General features: G+C 35.3%; 1 protein-coding gene across 1 annotated transcript; it reads left to right on the top strand.

Annotated features, from left to right (window-relative positions):
- Positions 1-12864: 12864 nt before the first annotated feature.
- LOC132550253 (uncharacterized) lies at positions 12865-22440 on the top strand (the record flags this gene model as incomplete). The annotated part of the gene is made up of 4 exons (XM_060214299.1): positions 12865-13130; positions 13791-14847; positions 16287-16416; positions 18999-22440. Coding segments are annotated over 4 exons (4895 nt in total), but the record flags the coding sequence as incomplete, so codon positions are not given.
- Between the last annotated feature and the right edge of the window lie 1821 nt (positions 22441-24261).

Here is a 24261-nt window from a genome sequence, read left to right on the forward strand (position 1 = left end):
ATCCATACCCTGTACCAAATAGACATACTGTATACTCATCTTACCTGAGGCATTCAACAATATGTTGAGAAATCTTAACAGGTGAGTTGAAATGTTAATAAGTTTATATAATTTCGTCATGGCTGTTTTTATACCAGCTATACTTGGAGCAGGTATTGTTGAAATTAATTTGTTAAGTTGACAGAATAATTGTTGTAAAATCTCCTATTTCTCTCTCTGTTATAAACGGATGTATTACAATACTACCTTACACACATACCAACAAAAGGAAAGCATTTTTATAGTCACGTTAAAATTACTTTATAAATAAAATTCCCACGTTTGTAGATTTTCGTTTTTTGCGTCATAAATTTTAATAGGTATCTGACAATAGTATCCTGAGCATGTCTCATCTATTCAATTTAAAAAAAAGATCTTCAGTATGATAGAAATGGCTCATTCAGAAATACCATTTTTCACTTTATGGTTGACCTTGTATTTTTTTGACAAGATCTTTTGAATTTCTTTACATGTACGGTGATACCTATATGTGCAGTTACAGCAGATTGTTTGAAGAACTAACCATGTTTGGCTGGTATTTTTCTAATCCTACCAAGATTTGATATATGGAGGCTCTTTAATTGAGCTAAATTGCAGCACATTCAAATGGTCTCAAATATCAAACAGTTATGTTAAATGTGAAAGATTTATATGTCAAAGATGTCTGACAGCTGCCTTACACACTGAGGACAATTACATACCTACTAAGTGAAATGCATATTGAAGGAATATAAGTATGTTGCCAAAATGTCATTTAACCATGTTTTCTCTGTTGGATCCCTTTCCTTGTTGATAACTTTGGTTAAGGAGATATAAGACTTCAATCAGATCTGTTTGGCCCTGCTGTCCTGTAGGTAAGGATGTTAATTGTACAGGTTGTGTATGATTGAAAAGTGTGATTAAATTTGGGAACTCATGTTTTCCCTCTTTTGGAAAGACCTCTCTGCCTCTGAATGTCTGCATTAAAAATGCCTCACTTTTGAGCTTTTGTTGGGCATTCGCACCAATGAGGAAGAATTTGGGTTCTTAGATGCGCCATTTTGTGTTGTTATTACAGTTTAATGTAAGTGGATGGTGACCTGCCTTAGGCAGTATACTTCAGTGTGGCAGCACTATAATGTCAGCTTCCATTCCCCACTATTACAAGGATCTTCACATACACTGGAACTCTCGCATCCACCAAGGAGGCCATCCTTTTAAAAATGACATACAACAATATAAAACTATATGTTGTGTCTACCGTTATTTCATTCTTTATCTGCAGTTAGAGCAATCACCATTTAGTCATCAGAACCAAAATTAGAAATCCATTGAAAAATTATATCGTTTTACGTAACACTGCCTTGAATTGTCAGCCGTTATAGTGATAATTAAAGATCTGCTTGGTCAGAGCGGAAGTTGGGGCAATTATCTGGTGGTCATGATTAACCTGTAATAGGTCATAACAGATACCTAGTCAGTTTCAGGGATCAATATTTACCTGGATAAATGTCACAGACAGGTGTTGGATTACTTGCTTCTGAGGTTTAACGTTTCCTGTAAGCCATGTGCCCCAATTGCTTTTGAGTTTAAATAATGCATTCTATTCTGCAGTTGAAGCTGTATTCATATTTATCTGGTTCAATAGCTGGAACATGCAGCTATGTGAGATGTTGGTGCTGAGTGCCTGAATATAAATATCTTTGGTCACGCTAAAACAGGAAATACTGGGAACAAACACAACTATTTCAAATACTGTCAAAATATTTACCTGTAAAACAAAGATTATTGTCATTGACCATGTGTCTCTAATTGGTTTATCTCTAGCAAGCCAGGTAAGGCTGAGGAACAAGGAATTAAGGCCAGCACTCTCACTTGAAAGGTCTAGAAATGCTGTACCTAATAAAACAAAATCAATGGATAACATGTATGATAAGCCATTAATATCCTGTGTGTGTTTGTATACAGGGTCAGCGGAAATGGATGTTTGTAAATGGATCAAATACAGCATTACGTACTTGGTCAGTAATGATAATTTTATCAGGATATTTTCTATTTGACTAAAATGTTAAACAGTACTGGATCTTTGATGCTGAAGACTGACATACAAGCATCAGATCAGAGTCATCGTACAATATATACATATTCCTGCTGTATCAGGACTTTGATATATTAAACTAGTTTAATCATGAATGGTTTCAACTAGCAAGTTTATCCCTTCAGTAATACTTCATACATAAAGACTTAACACATTTCCTTTGTAAAGGAACTTTGTAGATGATACATTTTTTATGACTATATTTAGGGTAGACATTTTCAGGAATACTTTCCTGTACTTCAATATTCAACTGTTAACTGATTAATAACTTTGTATGATTTTTATTCTTATTAAATCAGTAGAAGCTATTCCGGTGAAATTTAGATTATATTGAAGCATATGGTATGGGAGCTAAATGTATGCAACCGTGTGGCCTGGTTATGATATTGAACATATGATGAATGAAACTTGTTAGAACTAGTTTCCACTATTAGTAATAGTCACAGACAAATCTGAAAGTCTATATCACATGTCGATCTGTATATGTGTGTGGTTTTATCAGAATGTTGTATAAATAATGCCTCAATTGATAGTAAATTCTGCCAACACGAGTCGTGAAATTTAATCCGAGATCAGACATGTCATGCTAATAGCACACGTGTTGACTGCCATTGTAGTGACTCCTTGTACATTGATTAGTGGTGTGTCGAGGCTACTGTCACCTTTGTCTCAATGTAAATCTATTGTCCTTACAGTTCAATAGTATCAGCCCTATCTGTCCCAGCATTAACACAACATCTACGTAAACCAATGGAAAGATTTAACAGTAGGGTGCCAGAGTTCCCTTGTCTTATGGACCAGGAGGACCTTTAATAGGGAGACTGTCAGCAGATCTATTGGTCACTTTCAATGGTCCAGTACCTAGACACTCTATTCAGCCTTTGTTGATGACTATGGTAGATTTGATTCCAGCCCATTGATTGAACCTGGCCAGTCAACTGGACAGCAACTAGGCCATTTCAGATGCACCAGTCTATACAGGTTGAAAGGATTTTCAACCCAATAATTGTGAATGATGTCAGGTCCCCAAATTAAGACCAGACCACCTGTCAGTGCTCATTGATTCAGTCAACATATTGTACGGACTACATATAATCTTGTGTTATACTTCATACAGTGATTATTGACACTATTGCAAGGCACAGAAAATAAAGTAATCATTGAATGGTCTGTTAGACATTTGTAGAGTTCTGAAGGTAACTTTCGTACTAAAAGATGATGGCATCATAAAGCTGACAATACACGTTAAATTGCTGTCAAATTAAATCAAACTGAAAATTTGAAAAAGAACTCTCTAACAAAAGGGTGTTCTTATTTCAGTCATGGCATCTAAAGAAATGCAGACATCTTTGTTGAAGCCTTGCTTGGTAATGAGTATGTATATCTCTGACTGTAGAAAGGTGTTCGGTCAGTTGAATTTTTTATTTTTTATTGAAGTTTAGGTCATTTGGAGTTCTAAGGGATTTATAATATTCAAACTTTCAGTATGGGTGATAGTACACCAGCACTGCACAAAACTATGTAGATATCAGTCATAATCAAGTATTAAAATATTGTTTACCTATCATGTCTGTCTAACAGTGGTCAGACAGGTAATGCGGTCAACAACAGTCAATCCAAGTCCACCTATTTCACCACAAGTGCTATCCCCAAGATTTTGAACGAAGCATTTCACAGTGAGTTATTGTGTGACTTTGACCACAATACAAGGTAACATCTGACCAGCTGGATGTTGTCATGCAGAGAAATTTCAATAGATTTTTTCCCCAGCTTTGTGAAATGAAAGGTCACAGTTAACTGTGAACCTGGACAGGCAGAGAGTCAGATAATCCTCTTCTATGTCTCCAGTGTAAATGGTGGCAAATCAGGTACAATTCATAGGAGATTCCCTGTATCTTATCACTCTTACTTCTATTGGACAAAGCTCTTTCTTTTTGTCTGTCTTTGCTTTTTTGAGAATTGGAGTGAGACTGTCTAAAACATATTAGCAGTACTTGGATGGAATAAAAGTAAGGGAGGATAACAATTATGTCTGGGATATTATTAAAAATAACCTGAATATTTGATGTTTTCTGATAAAATTTAGAAATGAGCCTGGTACAGAAGTCTGAGGATATTCAGATACTGTACAAGTGTTAGTTTCACCTCGTGTTGTTTAATGACAAGAGAACCTTTACAAATGTAAAAGAAAAAAAAATGTATATATATTTTTGACTTGGTATTGAATTATACTCATATTAGTTAATGTCAGAAGAAAATGAAAACATTGTCATTTAACGTGAAGCCTAGCAAAAATTTTCTTGGTGTTGTAGGGTAGATTTAGGAACTTGCTGACAATTACCACTAATGGAGTATCCATATTATTTGCTCTCAGCTGAAGTTTAATGCACATATTGTTCAGAACACAACAAAGAAGTAGAATGCAGGTGTCATTTTCTTTTATATAAATTTGTAAACCAAAGCTGTGAGGGAATTTTTTTTTTTTTTTTAAGTTTACATCAAGGTCAGAGTATATGAACTTGAGGAGAAATTTAGAAAGACAATGTAATAAGCTATTTTCACTTGTAGTGATTAGGAGGTTCGTGAATTATCCATTACTCACTTGTAGTGATTAAAGATAAGGTTCAGGATTTTTTTGTGCTCATTATGATAGGAAATAAGATGTTATTAGAATCTCTTGGAATTTGAAAACTATGTTGAAATAGATTTTTTCTGAATAGGTATCTAACTTACTATAGTTTATAGATTTCTCAATTTAGGTCATGTATGTGTTTAGTTATAGATATAAACCTTACATGAAAATTATATTGGAGCAAAAAGCCTTTTAAGTGCATGAATTATATAAGTCTGCATGCTTTCATTTCTGTATCACACTGACATTTATGTTACACAAACATATAACCTGCTTAACTATGAGTCAAGGACAGGATTAGGACTTTAAGTGCTGGGTTTGATTGTTTCCAAACTTATACTGATTTTATCTTAAGCCAAAATCTCATAGGATTTATGTCGTGTTATTTTTTATCCTTATTGGGCTGTAGTACAAATGTAATATATGACCTTTCTGGTTGGTTCTTTTGATTATCAAAGTGAACTAAAGCTGACCTGAAATATGTTGGGTTATAGGAGCAAGCTTTACTGTTATTACTTAAAGTCCTCACATGGCTCCAGTCATTAGCCCCCTGACTGTTAAGGAATCTGTGAGGAGTCGGGTTAAACAAGTTTATATTGCTTGCCTGTTTGATTTGTATATAGCATTTGTTTACATGTTCTCGCTTGAAGAAACCTGGAAAATTACATAGCGTGTGAAAAGTTCAGTTCTGGTGGAGAAGCATAATACAATCTCTAGTTGGTACAGTACTCCATGTCAGTGTTGTACTGATACAAACAAACCTGCACTGTTTTCATTAAAGGTATAACTACAGTGCAATGAATGGCATGTAATTAAGTTTGCCAGTCTTTCTGTATACTGCACAGTAAATAAATTGGTTTTATAGGGAAATATGATTTTTTTTATACATTTGAAATTTTACAATTTAATTAGTGTCACATTTATAGAGCAATGGAAAGCTGATCAAATGTTTTCAATGTGATGAAAAGCTGATCAGATTTTTCATCCTTGTGACTTTCAAACTTGAATTTGTAGGTTATTAAATATGATCACATTTTGTATAAATCTGGGTAGATGTTTGAATATTTTCTTGACAACCTCACAAAGAGCTTCATCTAATTTATATTAATGAAATTCATTTACTAATGTTTGTTGATATACAAGGTTTTAAGAGTTTGAAATAATGCATCTACTCCATTTATTTGAGAGTATGTATTAAAAATGAAATCTTAAAGTTTTCTGTGTAAATATAAGACATTATCTTGTAGCTTGGGAATTCACCATGGCAGAAATGTGAGAGATTTTATTACAAAAAGTGAATTTGAGAAAAAGCCTGATGACAGGCGATACATTGCCCAGGGGCACAGTTAACTTTTATGTGTAAGTAGTCCAGTGGTTGTCAGTGGAAAATTGTATTGTTGACTTCAGTAATGGGAAATCTTCAAATGATTTGTATGTTGTATGACATGGTTGGTTTCCCTCACAAGAAAGCCTCGTACTAGCATTACCAACCGACTTGCTCTGTAAGATAGTCGATACTTCAGTGTACCTAATAGTCTAGAACACTGTTCAATACAGGTGGCAGCACACTGAGAATGAGCAGACCTATTCAATCCCACTGAAATGCTTTAATGTTTATAGTAAGTTTTTTTTTGCACTATGTCAACTTTTGAAGAGAGATTTGATCTTTTTTGGAAATAAACGATCTCTCCAATGGAGTCTGTTGTTGTCAACAAAAGGCGGAGTTTTGCATAGCGACAAACCACAAAGACCTTCATTGGCATGTTAATGTGTGCAGAGGGTCAGAGCTTAATGAATAATAAGAGTTAGCTGTAGGTAGACTGAACTAGTCTGTCAACGCTGATAGTTTGATTGGACCCAATGATAGAGATTGTACTATAGCACACAAGCAGAGCAACCGTGGTATTTCTGTATAACATACATGAATTTTTATTTTTATCTTTTATAAGTAACCTTGAAAGAAAACTATTGAAAACCACAAGGAAAGAATTTAGGATTTGGTTAGGAAAGGAAGGCAGGAGAAGAAACAAATCTATTATTGACATATTTTTTACTGTAAAAATGTTGAAAATATTTTCAGAACTTCCTGTTGGTTATACATTCAAAATCGAATTACCTGGAATGCATAAAACAAAACTAAGTTTGCCATTGGGTTCAGGTATATTTACATATTGTATCACTGGAGTGAAGCTGATTGGTTCTTTGCTAGCAGATTTGAAATTTGAGTTATCTTTTGTTTATCTTGTGTGTTTAACCAATCAGATTGCATTATAGTATTTAAACAGGGAAAATGTTTTGTTGTCTTTGCTGAACTTTATGGAAAACCAAGCTTGCTTAAAGTTACAAGGGGGTCATGTTTATGGGAGTCATATACCTTTACAATGTTAAATATAACATATACCCTTTCATCTTTCAAAATTCGGAAGTGTCTGGTGAATAGATGTTGTCTTCAAAATCTATGAACAGGAAGAATCACTAGAAGGAAAAGGGAAATATTTGTGTATTTTACACCAGATACCTTACTGAAACACACTGCACTTACAAACTCACAAGAGGGAGATGTGCTTGACATCATCATCATTAACATCATCATTAACCAGTTTAGATTATCCAGGTCTTTGATTAATCCTTATCCAAGGATGAGGCCTGGCTGTCCAGTTGAGAACGAAGTCTCCCTCTCCATGTTCGGCGATCTAGTGGATTAGTGTCACCCATTCCTTGGGATGTACAGTCCCATTTCACTAATGATATAATGACATAGCGATTGAAAATGACAGATTTTGTTGTTTAAAAAAATCTTCACAAACAGACAATTATTAGAATTTCAATTGTAAATTTACCCATAATAGTAAGTGGTTTAATGGTAATGAAGAAATAGAATATCTGAATTCTATGACATTCTTTTTTACATAATACTGAGCTAAGCAGTCTTTTTACTCAGCTTCGTGACCTTACTTGCCTCAGCTAAGTGGAGCAGTAGAGCAGTAGAGTGTCTGGCTGGAGACCAAATTGTTGTTAGTTAAGAAATTTTTTTCATTATTACTCCTTCCTGTACATATTTGGTACTCTTCATTACTCCAAGGGTAGATACTACAGCCGATTAAGATGCTTCCTTGGAGTTAAAGAACCTTAGTTATAGTTGTCTGCAGGGAAAAAGATTTGTGAAGGAGGTAACAGTGTAGAAGTTGAAAGTACAGGTTACTTTTACGTAAGTCTTGACCAATGACAATTTCCCTTTTGTCAAGTGATTGACTTGTGTGTCTGGAGACTGAAACTTCACTCTAGTTTGAGCCCCAGTGCACACATGTTATTGGGATAAAATGTATATATTATAGGATCAGTCCTACTTATATATCAGTTCATTGATAACCTACAATAAAATATATATTAAGTACAACTGTACTATGTCATTGAAGTTATCAAATGTTTCTTTTGGCCTTATGCACAAACATTAACTTTATTGAAAAAAAAATCATTGGAGGTAAAATGTCTAGAAATATTTTAATCATAATGGACAAAGGCTGTTCGATAACATTACAGTACCCGTAACCTTGCTGTTTAACCACCACAATTCATCTATTAATGATTTTAAAACTGAGGTAGCAATTGTGTATAAAATAACATTAATAAATGTAAGTTATACTGCCAATTGCTAGCAGATTACCAGAGATTATTTTCTTTTGAAAAAATTAAGACCTACAAAAACAATAAATTAATCATATTTTAATTACTAAACAAAATAATTTTGAATATGATGATATTAATTATCAATCTTTTGATTGCAAATCATAGTGAAGTCACAATATAAAGAAGTAATATGTTTGATCTTTAAGACAGGCCATTGTTAACTGGCCTTGTGTGACCTACAGACATAATGGGCAAGCATTAGTGTTGCTCATGAGATATATGTAATGGATAGCTGTTTGATTAAGCCATTAAAGCACTATAGGTTTAATTGATAGACTTTCTGGTCTACCAAACTCATCACTCACAGTGAGATGACAGGCTGGGAATTGGAATAGCATTACCTTATCTTTTAGTGTACAGTATTTTAGAATATATTTTACTTACTATATAAACATTGTCTATATAAGTCATAACTGGCTGGAGATCTTATTTTTAAGAGGACATCTTATTTCATTACTTATATGTATATTGTTGTAAGATGTTTTGACACTTGAATAAATTAATGGATTGATTTGGGTATAATTGAGAGGCAGCTATAAAACGGCTGACATTTTAGAACTGTAGCTGTGAAAGACATTTGTCTAATGCTGAAAAAACAGAATTTTTAGTATCTTTCAGAAAATCATTCTTTCAATTGAAATAAACAAACATTCAATCAATTCAGTTCACTTGTGTAAAAATAAATAAATTTGGAGAAATGACCATGTAAACTTTATGTAAGTAGGGTAAACTGAGAACATGACATTCAGTTATAGTGTCTCAGTGATCAAGAATATTACATTTACCTCCACATCTGCACCTTATCTTAAAGAATTCTGCTCTATAGATGTATTTATACTTATGGGTAGTCTCCCTTCTATATCGAAAAAAGATAAAGAAATTTCATGTGAATTTCATGGCCTAAATCATTTCTCTGGTAAAAGCTATGTTTGGCATCTACAATACATGTTTTAAATGATAAAATATATGGTTAGTATGTGAAAGGTCAGTAATTTCATAATCAGGTAAATGTTCTGTTGATTTTTATATTCAAATAATCTACTTTTTTTTTAAGCCATTACAATTCTGTAAAATCCTATTGAGATTTAATGTTTGGTGACAATGGCAGCAATATGTAATACATGCAAAAATTATAGCTTCTTGTCTCACTTACTTGAAGGATCAATATAATTGTCACACTTTTGAATATATATTCAGTCAAACTTGTACAAGACGTAACAATTATGTTTTGTTTGAATGCAGACATTTTAATGACATTATACATGTATGACGTACATTGATGCTCCATTAAACAAAATACAGCCATATTTTTAAAGAAAAATATGCACTAGGTTTATACTTTGCTGTTTGAACAAACATGTGACATCCTGCTTAGAAAAAGATTATGGTATAACCGATTTACCTGAGTTGTTGTCTCATTGTGTTGTATTAATTGAGTCCTTTATCAATATGTTATGGAATGAAGATACAAAACTCAGTCAATAATGTATCGGCACAGCAGTGTTTGTGGTATATAATCTGTGGGTGCAGCGATCGAGAATGTGTACGTCCCGTATAATTCTTATTAGTCATCTATTAAAGTCTGTGTGACATTTCTTTGTGTTCCATGTAATAATCAATTAATGACATGAAGGGAGGGACAATAAATAATAAAACATCAGAACACCTGGTAAATAATTATGTAAACAACCTACAGCTGACACCTTATTGATCCAGTGTACTGGGCCGTAGTCTCTCTAATCCAGGGCCGTAGTCTCTCTAATCTACTACCCAGGGCTGGGGGAGTTTGTAGAGTACCACAGCTATAGGATGTATAATAATGGACTGTGTCTTTATAGCCAGAAGCGGGTCTACTACCCAGGGCTGGGGGAGTTTGTAGAGTACCACAGCTATAGGATGTATAATAATGGACTGTGTCTTTATAGCCAGAAGCGGGTCTACTACCCAGGGCTGGGGGAGTTTGTAGAGTACCACAGCTATAGGATGTATAATAATGGACTGTGTCTTTATAGCCAGAAGCGGGTTTATGCACTATAGTTGATGAAACTGGGGTTATAATGAACAACAGTCTTGTTGGTTTGCACGGAGAGGTTAGACCTAAGGTGTAGTATGAGTATGCTCTAGACCAGGCCAAGAGCAATTCTGCTTTTTGAGACCAAGCCATTATAAGTAATTCTTACCTTCTGAGACCAAAACTTGATAAATAGTGATTCAGTTTCTTGTCTGAGACCAAGCCTTGATTATGGGTGATTCTGCTTTCTGAGACCAATGAAATCTTGGTTATGAGTGATTCTGATCTGCTCTTTGGGACATAAACCATGATAGAGAGTAAATCTGGCCTGCCTTCGGAGAACAAGCCTTTATAAAGACTGATTTTATCCTCCATGACCAAGCTTGTATTAAGGTGACAAAGCACCATTATCTTCTCTGGTCTCCCCTGAAGACCTGAGGATCAAAGTGTGCATTCTGATGCTGGCTGGATTACAGTTGATCTGCCTCATGTCTTTGTAGTCTACTTTATAGACTAAAGCATGTCATGCCACTCTTTGTCCTGCAATCCCAACAAGTCTTAATGAATAGAAAATTGATCTATATGGTATAGACACGGGTGTTTGAAAAGAATTCAGTTTTGTATTTTCTTTTTAGATTGACAAGAGTTGAGTCCTTAGTACGGTTTTCTGTGTTGAATCTAATGATTTAAATGAAATCAATTATTTATCAAAACGTATTAATTTATCACAGTTAGGTACATATAAAGTCTTGTTTACTCCAGTCTCTTTATAATTTACACTCATTTATATTTGAGGTAGAATTGATATCTCACCTAAAATTCCAACATTACCAGTTTGTGAGTTTACAGTTAGATATATATGGCAGTTTTATATTAGTCATATGTAAATTAGACTGTAAAATAGTTATTGTTATACACATATATCATCTACGTATGCTTGGTTCTCTGGTCTTACCTAGTCAGCATCATTGTGTCTCACTAAGTCTGATCTCTCAATCTGATTGTGATGCCAAGATCTGTGACAAGATAAAATGACATATTCTTTTGTGTTTCATATTTTTTGTGATTTCTAGATAGAAAGTCATTGTGGTGAATATCTTTTCCATTATGTCCTGTTAGAACTCTCTTCAATTTCTGTTCCTATTAATGGCTTTTCATGTTATAATAAGTACCGGGTTCATTATGCTGGTACAATTAAATGTACAAACAACCACATGTATTAACAGATCATCTTCATATTACATGTAAAAGTTACCTTTATGATATGGGAATGTGCTCCTTTTCACCTGATATCTTTTATCATGTACTTATTAAAAATACATCCAGGATATATCAGAATATATATGATAGCAAATATATAAAAGGTGGTAAACCATATATATTCTACTAAGTGCACATGCCAGTAATAATGATAAGTATGCTTATTTCATAATTACAACTTGTAAAAAGATTGCTAAGCTGTAACAATGCAATTTTCGATCTTTTGTCTTTCTGCCTGAGTCAATAAGTAATGTGACTGAAATTTACCATTGATATTTGATTTTAATTTGTGGTATCAAGGTTTCATGTCTCAGCATATTTCATATGTAAACTTTTTCTTTGTAAGTGTTTTGAAGTGTTCGTGTCTTGTGTTTAGTAATAGTACAGTGTGAGCTTATAGACCAAATGTGGTAAAAATGAAATATGAGAAATTAAAGAGACATGACATGTTGTTAGGTAATTATATAATTTTATCTCCCTAGAACATGTATGATTTATAGTTATTACATTATGACAGCTGGGATTCTATGGCCAGTAATTAGTCTCTGGTGTTCGGATGAAGTGATCATTCCCATACTCAGAATTACCATGTTTTTTTTAATCTATGGGTATTAGTTATAATGAGATAATTTAAACTTACGATTGAGTTGAGTGTAGAAATTTGAGTCTAGATTCCTCAGAATATGTATCTAGTATTTACCACAGTGAAGATTACATACGCCAAATAGAATTATGTATTATAGGGTAACGAAATGTATTTGATTTCAATACAATGTTTTTATTCTGAGATATTAGATGATTGGAGACAGGTCCAAAGAATTCTTGGATTAATCTAGACAGGTTTCTGCAATACAGAACAAAGACTTTAACTGTTGTAATTTCAATTTGAATGGAAATGTCATTTTGTTTCCGTTTTAATAAGATTTATGTAAACTGCATTTATATACACACATTAATTACTTGGGCGTTAAACACTAAGATAGGCCGACAGACTGTTTTATCTCTATTTTATCATCTCCATTCTTTACACCACTGTCTTATCAGTAGGTGTACAGTTTTGTTTTTTGATGATATTGTGTTTGCTGATCTAATAAAATTGAATGACCTTGAAAGTTGAAGGTTATTATTTATCATCATGTTACATTTGTGTACTTGCAGCTGTTGGTGACCTATCTCAGTTTTCTCAGACTGGCGAGTACCATGTCACAAAGCATGGATTTGATAGTGACCTATTTACAAAGGAGACACGAAGTCAGTGTATCCGGGACCAGTATGCCCAGGCTGAAGTTTCCCCTTCACATGCTTTACGAGGCGCAGACATATACAGGAAAGATGGGCTCTGCAGCTCACGACTTTTCAGGCTTTGGCCAGTACTGCTTCGGGAACCAAAAGTCAAAACACCTGACCTCAACCTACCTCGAAAGGTAAAGGTGTCTTCAGTGACCTTGAACAACTTCTCCAAATTGTACTGAATTTTTCAAAAGAAGTGTTTTGATCTGGTAGATTTATTTGCAATATGCACAAGGTTTAAGTTGGATATTAGAAATAGACCCAATATTTACATATGTGTTTGCCTAGAATTTGCTTATTTGATCGCTAAAACCAGTTGTTTGGCCACAAGAAACACATGTGTATGTAACCACAGATGATCAGGGTTTATGAAATACTATAAAATCATAAATTCTCCATATATTATTTCAATTATAAGTCCTGATTCAGTCACTCACTGAGTATATAGATGTCAGTTTGAGGTAAGCAACCTTATACATTATCTATGTAGTCATACAGTATAAAAAACTAAGTCTCTGAAATAAAGAATGTCTAATGGACCATAATCCCCTTTGTTCCATTCAGTTGTGTCTCTCCTTTTGGGAAGAATTAGACCTATCTTTAGCCACTCCTTTATTGTTATGATGTTTTCTGTGTTGTTTGTCACATTCCTTGAAGTGTTAGCAGTGTGAGTGATACTTATAAAACTGTTTATCAGGTAGATTCTAGTATCAGATGTTATTTTCACACTTTTACCATTGTCATTAGATAGTTTTTTTACGATGAAGACTTTCATTTCTTCTGTCATGTTTCAGACCCAGTCTGTATTCACATTTGAGAAGCGTTATAAGAAGTTACAGCAGCGCCCTAAGACCATACATGTGACAGATGAACAGTACTTTACAAAGGAAGAGGTGGCACGTGAAGCTGAGGCAATGTCAGAAAGTCTGTCCCAGTCAACTTCAGCCAGTCTCATATCCATAGATACTTCAGGTCAAGGATTTGAGAGGATGGAGTCACTGCGTGGTTCACAACGAAGCATTGCTAATAAAGATAAGGATGCAAAGAAAAAGAAACGGAGGCGCACCGTATCAGGGGTGTCCGACAATATTATGCATGAAATTGAGGCGTTTGAGAAGAAAAAGAAAAATGGCTACAGAGAACAGCCTCGTGATTACAGTTTTGATGACATTGACATAGATGGTAATACAATTCACCGAGATGAGGAAATGGCAAAATATCTTGATGAAATTGATGCCAAGATGGAGGAAAGGAAAGAGTTTGAACATGCTTTCAGGAAGCCTAAAATTTTAAAGTTGTTGCCTTGTCGACGTTCAAGATCCCTGCCAAGGTGTCTTAAGTTACATTCTATGAAAGCAATTTCATATGACAGACAATCTGTAGGAACAGACCACTCCAGTCGGTACGAGGGAGACTCTGTCAGTCTGGCCAGTGTTGGATCAGGATCAAGCCGTCTATCCAGATCAACAAAGCGATCAAGTATTATCAGCAACAAGATAAAATCATTGGTCAATGGAAGTAACATTGGCAACAAGTTACGACCGCGACCCAAATCTCTTGACCTTGATGCAATTGACTTTGGTGATGAAACAATGGCATCCTCATTGGCTAATTCCAAAATGCCTAGCATGCCAGATGGAATTCTTAGTCAGGCAGCAAGAGACAGCTCTAAGGTAGGGCCAGGATCATATTATAACTTTGAAAGTGAAAGTAATACATTACCAAGACGGCAACCAAAAAGAGTTGAACGTGAATTCACCTGGAACGCGATGCCTAAGGATTGGACGACGTCTGTGAAGCTGAGAGAGATATCTAAGAGAAGATCTAAGGAGGACAGACAGTCATCATCAGGTACGTTGTGGTGAAGTATCACCTATCACTCTCAGACGCTTAACATATCCCTCGGGGTTAACACTGAGTTGCTTATTTATGAAGTTAACGAGACTATTGAACTAATGATGTGTAAACAAACAGGTATGATATTAAAGTTATCAAATTGCACTGATCAACCCATGTTGTGAGCCATAGCTATAGGTAAACGAGTTTATTGTCACTGCAATTAAAGACAACATTTTTTGTGCCTTACTGCTTGTTTAACAACAGAAACATTAAATTATACTGGAGAGGATTTTTTTTTTTAAATAACCAAGGTTAAAGTTAATCATATAATGGTCTAGTGAATGTATAATCAAATACTCCACAATTGTATGTGTATAATATACAATAACATTGGCTATATTTGTTTGTGTTGACCATATGACAATCTAGGTCATTTAAAAAGACATTGTCAAACATGGCTTCAGTGATTTGAATACCAAACTACTGGACTGTGATGAGATTTATAATTAGATGTGTTTTAGATAATTACTAGCATTTTGTGTAGGTGTGTAGACATATTTTTGTGGCTTCAACTCAATGCTTAAACAATAGCTGTGTCTGCAGGTAGCAGCCTTGCCAGTTATTTATGACAGTTGTGTAATGATATTTTTATGTATATGAGGGATTTAGTCTGCCATTTTGATAGCTGTGTAAGTACAGAATAATTTCAAATTTTGTATTCCACAACATGTAACAGTGACCTATTTGATTAAGAGTTTAATTTGACAAAAGTAAGTCGGGCATTGGATCTTTAGTGTATAATTTTTTGGTGGATCAAAATCTCTATTCTACGCCAGTGATTTTTTCTTCCTTACAGTTGGAGCTCTCAGCTCCTTCCAAAATTGGATCTTAAGTTTGTATCTGGTTTAAGTCCATATGTCTGTATTGGCTTAATGTTGTCTGTTGGTGATCATAATTTAATTGTGTTATTTCATTTTATGCATGGAACATTATTTCTACTTGTGTATATGCAACAAAGTAAAACCTAAAATGTCGGGCTTTGTTTTAACATATTTACCTATGTATTATGGCATGGTTGATGTACATAGACTAAATATAACTGGACAGTGTTATTGAAGTCAGATTCTGTACAATGTTTTAAATTTTTCATTTCAATTTAAAGTAAACATGCCAAGATCTGCTATATGTAATTGATATACATTAGTTTTGCAATTTTCGTGTATTTTTTTTCGTGACGCATGAAGTGGAATGATTTTCTATGATCATATAGAAAACATTCTTAGCAACAATCTCACAGGTAAATTAATTCATACACAAATTTACAGATTACAGATTCTTCCAAATAAATGAGAATACATCATGTCAGATATTTTTTTCACAATTTATGTTGTAAATAAATTGTATATCACATTTTTGATATTGAGTGTATATCTGACATTATCTTTCTACAGGTAACTGGAGTGGTAGCAGCAGTAACCGTCATTCTTTAGATTCAGACATGAAGATCGAGAGCATGCCGTCCACGTCCCAGTGTTCCCTTGGGCAGGACTCTGGTCGTGACTCACCCACCTTAGAGGAAAGGTTGGTACTGTTTAAAAACTCTCTGAAAAGTGATATTATTTCTGTGTTTACATCATATTGTGAAAAGTTAGATTGCTTTTGAAGAAAGTTCTCTTGCAAGATGGATTGCCTTGTAGGTAGTTGGTCTCTCAAAATTAATTCTTTATTAGGGGCAATTGACCATTCAAGAAATAGAAAAAGATGGGTGATTTATAATGAACGGATTGGTCTCACTATAATTTCAAGAAAAGGTGCATCTTGGTCCCTGGTTTTGCCCCTTCTGTTGTGAGATTGATAAGAGAAAAAAAATGGCTAACAAGCAACTGTCTCGAATTTCAACAATTAGAGTCTGTTTCTCTTATTTCTTGGATGGAATTTTTAAAAAGTTATCAGTAAAACAATAAAGTTGACATCTGGGAATTTGTTTGTTATTGCTTTTTCTTAAAATGCACTTGTCACATTGGTATTCTCACTTTTCTGTTCTATATATTCTCTCGGTCCCTTAATTTTGAGACAAGTCAGTGAAAAAAATTTATGAAAGGTGGCCATCTTGGATTTTCACAACTATAAATTGTTATGGCTGTTTCTTGAAAAATACTGAATGGATTTTTCTCAAAATTTCTATGTAGGTTCCCACTGGGCCCTAGTGGATCCTTTTTAACTTTTAGACTGATAACAAAAACAAAATGGCTAACAGGTGGTGTTCTTTGACTTTGAAAATAACAGTTTGGTATCACTATTTTTTTGAAAAGTATGTGACTGATTGCTTTTAAAAATCATTTGTAGGTACCTCGTGGTCCTTACTTGTACTGTTGATGGAGCAATTTTAGATTGTATTTGTAGCTTTCCCTTATTTATTGATGTTACCATAGGATTGATCCCCGTATCATTACAACAGATAACACTATAATAAGAGAAAAGAAGGGAAAAGATCCAATAGATAAAACACAAAAAAGAATCAGGAAATGGTGGACCACAAGATTTCCCGGGGGACCTCTTGTATTTTTTCTTGGTATCAGTATTTTATGGATTTTTTTCATTCTTCTTTAAGAATTCTAGAGTCTTGATGACTTTATATGACTTTTATGACTCATAATCATGAGTTTTTAAGTATGTCCTGAAAGTGAAACTTAAGCTTCTTCTGACAGTTGAAAAAAAAAAGAAATGTGTTGACAGGAAGGAACAAGCATATGTAACTATGCATTTATAGAACCAAGTCATATGTTATTTTTATCACCAGTTAGCTCATTTACAAAGGGTCATAATGATTGGTCATCAGCACCATGTCACTGAGGTTGAAATAAGATATATCAATTACCATCTGGTGTAAATACCTACCTTTCTAATCGGTCAGCCATTGTCCTGTGGCTAGTAAGGTAGCGGTCAAGTGCTACACATAATGGTTAAGTGACTGACCCACAGTACATCTAATGTACCCTGGTCATACACCTTATAAAATAATAAAGATAGGATATATGAAAATCTCTACTCGGATATTATGTACCTGTAGTACAAAGGTTTGAAACCTATGAATGATAGGAATGAAGTATTCTGGGCATACTGTTACCTATTCTAACCACAAATATCTCGCAGTACACTGCCCTACAGCTCTGGACAACGCATCTTATGTTTCTCGTCATATCGTCCTTACAGGGGGCACATTATATATATACAACCTCACACCTTATAAGCACCAGTTACAAGAAGATTCTTTGAAGATGATCTTAGATTTTGTTGTGGGTTAGATCTTGGCTGTTTAAATTCTAGAAGACAGTGATAAGTAGCTTGTAAATATAGTAAGAAATCTCAGATCACAATCTGTTTCATGGAAGAAGAGGGCTGTTTCAAAACAAAAGTGTTGAGGTTAGTATGTGGTATTTTGAAATGGATAGTGTTGAATGACTCCAGCATGCTTGGTTGGTTAAATCGGGACTTAAAGGCATTCATACCTTCTCTGTCAGACGTTTGAAAGTTGTGATGATGTTTTCAGTTAAATCATGATAACTATCAGTAAGCAAGATTTTCTTGTCATGAAGGCTTTGTTCCTAATGTCAGACAAATTGTGTGTTAACTTATTCTCATTGTAGTTCATTGCTATTAACCCTATGACCTTTTATGTATGTATTCCTGACACGAAAAAACATGCCTGATGCTCGTAATCTTTATAAAGCAGACAGCTCTGATAGTAGACTGGTAAAGATGTTTTAAGTGTAATACATTACATTGGACTTTAATGGAGCTGTGTGATGCATGCCTACATTAGGATGTTATTCATTACACCAATGAGAATGTTCAGGTTAGATAGCATTAAACTTTCCCTGAAATCTAAAAGATATGAAATATCATGGAGTATCATGAATGTGACAAATAAAAAAGTTCCTTTTTCATTGCTATATAGAGTACTTAATTTACACCTCAGTGTATATGACACCAATATGAGCCCTCCCACATGTTTACTTTATGTGCAAAATTATGAAAAAGGTTAAAATGTATGAATTGGCTCATGTGATGATGAATCCTGATGGAGATGTTTATACTGGTGTATGTAAACTAAGTCTTCAGGGTTCTGACATAGCTGTAATAATTTCACTTGTTATTTCCAGATCCCGATGTGACACTGACACCACTGGTGGGTATGCAGGAGATGGAGCTAGTACAGTTAGTGACAAGAGCTACCTGAAGGACCAGAAAGGAGAAACAGACAAGTGGTTGCAGAGTCTGGCAAAGAGGGCAGCCAGTCGTGAGGAAACATCATCCAGTAGTGCCGAAACTCTCAATTCTTTGACCAGGTTAACGAAACAGAATATCATGGCACTTGATCTCATGATGTCACCATCTAAACGGAAACCAGCAGCATTTTTTCTGGATGATGATGAGTCAGTGTATTCTGTTGATCAGGAAGGATTTTACACTTCTTTCCACAATGACAGTGGACTGAGGCGAAGTTGTGGGACACTTGTGGATGAGGAATTGTCATCCCCAACACGAGACACACAAAGTGTCACTAGCTTTGAGAGTGTAATCAACACATCAGACAGTGATAAGTATGCTGGATTAAAACGTGGGGCCTCCCAAAATGGTAGCAAAGTGCTGAGCAAAGTTAATCCTCCTGCCCCACCTCCAAGGACAAGCTCATGTCCTCGTCTGAGCTCCAGTGCTGAAGACAATCCTCAACAGTCACCGGATATTATTTCTAGACAAGATTCGTCCTCAATGTCTGAGTCAGACCAAGAGAGCATCTACATGCGTCTTAAATCTAAGACACAAATATCCTCAAGTGGAATCCCATCCATTTGCCCCTTGTCCAGTGATGAAGAAGGGGCTTTCAAAAGGCAGTCTGGAGGATCAGTGGAAAGTGATGATAAATTCAGCATAGGTACTGGTCAGGCACAGATTGTAGACATGAATCAAAATCTAAGTAAAGTGACAGAGCTAACAAGTGATTCTTCAATATTCTCTGTTTCATCATTTGACAGCAGTAGTAAATTTGATGCAACTTTTAATTACACTGATGATACATTACTAGACCAAAGTGAAATAGAAATTGAGAGTCAAACTCTCCCAAGAGTACACCATTCAGGGAAGGAGGAGGATAGTTTTGACTACACAAAGTCATGGCCAAGATCTCACAAGAAAAATGACAATTCCCAAACACCTGTGTCTGGTATACTTAAAAACAGTGACCGCTCTCTCAGTGGCCCGAAGCCAAACAAATCCTTGAATTTCTCACCTGTGATCAACATGTTTAACCCTGGTACCCCGCAAGCTGTCCAGATGCCACTCCCCTGCTCCCCTGCATCTTCTGAGGAGGGAAACAGAAAGCTGAATAAGCAGAACTCTCCAATTTCACCAGATTCTGCAACATATAAATTGGCAGTTCCAATTACACCTGAGAAATGTGAAAATAAAGCTGGTTTACCAATGAAATATCAACCAGTCATTGTGGTAAAGCCAGGTCAGAGGTCAGGTCAGACTTCTGAAAAGAGAGGAGCCTATGTTAAACTAAATCAGGCAAATGATATGCCACCAGGCAACCAAATCAGCCCATATGCGGCCTCTCCTGTGGCCACGCAGTCACCAAGCACATTCTCAGGAAGTGGAAACTTGTATGCTGTTAGTCCTGTAAAGTCTGGGAGTCCCAAGACAGACTTGGTCAATGCTGCTGATTCAGGCTACCTAGAAATGAACAGTATCCACTCTACCAATAGTCAGGATGGTCAGGTCAAAAGTTCTCTGGGAGCTCAACTGGGGAGTGTGCTGTCATTGGAGTCAGAGGAGTCTTTCAATTTTACAGGAAGTTATGTAAGCATGGCAAGTCCATGCAGTTCACCAAATCTTTCTAATTTGGATGTTCCTATGGTAACAACACCCACAGGTTCAATGGACTCATTACTAGAACAACCAAGTAGAGACAAGGGCTTTATAAGTATTGATGAATCAAACCTAAGCACTACAATGGAAACTGTGGCTATATCTACTAATTCCTTCTCATCATTTGGTGGAAGTGAAAATGAGAGGTCATTCAGTACATTTTCAGGTCCTCCTCAACCTCCCCTGTCCTCCACCCCACATACATCAAATCGCTTCCAACCACCTCGTCACAATCAGGCTCCACTTACACAGCAATATACTCAACGCAAAAACCGGACTGTTTCTCCACAGCAACCAGCACTCCCAGCAAGGGTTCCTCTAGATCAACCCAGGAAGTCTGGCACACAGCAACAGCCATATAGTTACAAATTACAATCCTCACCTTCAAAATCACGTCGTAGCCCACAAACAAATCACTATCAAAATAATGCAATGAAAAAACCAGAAAACTATCATCCATTAGCACAGAAAAGTGATAGGAAGTCTGTATCCACTCCGTACCTTCAGAAAAATACAATGTCATCGTCACGTTCATTCCCATCAGACATGACAAAATATGCTGCTAAGGACACAAGTTCATCAGAATCTTTAAGTACGCGTCCTGGGCGACCTCGTCAGAATGCATCAGTGAGGAGGTCCAGTGCAGGGACAGCATCATCTTGTAGTGTTCTGCACAGTGGTTCAGATTCGGACTCCAGCAGTAATGTTAACAGTCGTAATGATTCTTATCGTGTTGCAATGGTGAACCCAAGTAGGAACAGTTCTTACAGGGTGGCAATGAAGGAGAGTAAGAGTTGTCCTTCCTTACAGAACTCTCAAAGGATCAGGCCAAGTCCTGTACTGTCTCAATCTTCTCATCCAAGTGGTCATAATAATGCTAGTCAAGTATTAACTCAAAGTTCATATAAAAAAGGAACCACTTCCCAACTTCCTGCTGAGTACTTTATGCCCCAAACAGATCCCGAGGACTTCAATAGAACAGATTCCTACAGATATGCTGTCAGGAATACGCATGGTGTTGTGTCTGAGGACCAAACCGGAAGGAATTCCTCCTACAGAGTGGCTATGAAAGAGATGGACTCTTTGATCCCTGATAACCCCTTGAGTGGTGTTCACTCCGTACCCGCTGGGGGTCGTGACATGAGAAGAATGGGAATCACTGATGTAGATCAGGTGAAGGGTATTGCTGGGTCATCTAAGTCACTCAAACCTTCTGAATCCACCAGTAGTGTACAAGTCAAACTTAGACGTTCCACCAAAAAGGGGGATGTTGATCCCATTTCAGTGCTGTCTAGTATGGAAAGTGGAAGCTCACACAAGACAAACAAAAATCGTCACAGCACATCATCGACCTACATCAGGTTTGATCCTATCTTTGAGGACAAAGAAGACATTACAGGTTCTATGGACTCTCTCCGAGACCCCTCGATGGGCTCACTCAAAGTGGCTGACTCCTCTGGTGAAATGTCATTTTATGGCGGTGACAGTTTTTATGGAAACAGTAAACCTAAAGTGAATGCATTGAGTAATGGACGGCCAATAGGTTCAAATGCCAACGAGAAAAGTTCTTCATCACTCTTCAGTAATGTGAAAAATTTTGTGAAACAAAAATCAGGTAGTAAAAATTCCTCTCCAGCTGTAATAGAAGATGATTATAGGTTTACTATGGTGTGACAGGAGCTGTGGAGGATATCTGTGTCAGTATACAATGTGGCTGAGTATGAGAGTGTATGTATGGTTGTGTGTTTTACAGCATTAAATAGTTTACTGTCAGTTTACTGCTTTAAATATGTTGATTTTGTTTTTATGATTGGTCAAGAATTTCTGCGGAAATGACAACAGTTTTATCAAAATTGTAGTTCGTGACAATGTCATTGGAACATCTATCTACAATGTGTCAATTTTTAATTCCATGGCTGTAATAACTGGAAACGTCAGTCTTATTCAGTTACTGTCTTGTTAATTTCAGTGGCCATCTCATAGGGTAAAATTCAACACATAGCTTTGATCACTTTTATCCGAACATGACAATGTTATCGTTGTGGGTTTTGAAAAATGTGTATCAGATATCAGGGACATTTTGTGTCTTGAGATGAAAATCATCAAACTATCTAAAAACAAAAAAAATGTATTTTATATCCATGCCATGAGTGCTACAGTTGTGTTCATGATGAACTAATTCATGTAAAAAGAAATTAAACAGAAATTTTGTTTCTTCCCCGATTCCAGTAGTCTATCACATCAGAAATTTTAATAATAATGAGTCTATAAGACTATAAAATTGTTCACAGAGGCATGTTAGCTCATCTGAATCACCTGGTACTTTAAATGTTTTCATCCAAAATAGGAAGCAGCACTTATGATTGGTTTACACTTATAGAATATGATCTTGAAGCTTTGCCATAGCTCTGCCTAAATAAAAATACCAGTGATTTTTGTATAGAAAGTTTATAATCCATTACATGACAGATGAAACAAAATAATTTTTTTTAATATTAAATATGAAGTATTTAGAAACATTATTTTATTTTGTACTAGATTTCATGAAGCAGCATGAACTTGTGGCCAAATAATTACCTTCATCTGTCTGGAGTGAGCTCCTCCATGACATTAAACCTGGGACATATATTAATTGCCAATGTCTAACATCAAACTTCCTGTATTTCACCCTTGTAGTTCAAAAGATTTCATTTGTCAATAAGTGCCATGTTCATTGATTGTCATGATATCATAAACTCATTTAGGAAAATATAAATGCACATAATTTACAGTTATAACTTCTTCTGTATTCAAATCGTTCTGTAGAAATTTGATTATAAATTAGGAAATGCCATTCTTCCATTCTAAGGGTGAAAATATTTGTTCAGTTAGTACAATGAATTTTTTATTGTGCACACATTTTTGGGAAGGTACATATCAAATGGCTTAATTCGTACTAGAACTACAGAATATGGCTTTCTTCCTTACTTTCGGTTTCGTTTTAGGAAGGGAGTGCATTATGTATGTTCTGTGATTTACATGATGATTTGATATAAAAAAGAAGATATGGTTCATCAATATAATCTTTGTGGATCACAAATCTGGAATATGATCATTAGATTATTGATGGGTTTTTCATGCAAATGACAAAATTGATCTATAGATACATTGTACATAAGCATTTCTTATAAAAAAAAAGGAAAAAAAATCATTAAAAGTCCATATTTAAATTTGGTACTTATTGTAAGAGAGATTATTCTCAAGCATGATTGTAAATCCGATAGAAACTATGTTTGTACTACTTTCATAACACATTATTGTACTACGCTGTATCACTGAAGAATGTTTCTTACACTTATTTATGCAACATATCATTTATGTTCAGAATTTCACCATGTGTGGAATTTTATCAATGTTCCAAGCATCCTATGCACATGAATCCAGTCACTTTTGAATTTCAACTATATATTGATGTTAACTGTGCTATTTAAAACAGCTGTGTACTTTTCTGTGTTT

This window comes from Ylistrum balloti, unplaced genomic scaffold, assembly GCF_031769215.1.
Source record: "Ylistrum balloti isolate Yb309-2 unplaced genomic scaffold, AGI_CSIRO_Ybal_v1 Utg370114, whole genome shotgun sequence".
Taxonomy (NCBI): domain Eukaryota; kingdom Metazoa; phylum Mollusca; class Bivalvia; order Pectinida; family Pectinidae; genus Ylistrum; species Ylistrum balloti.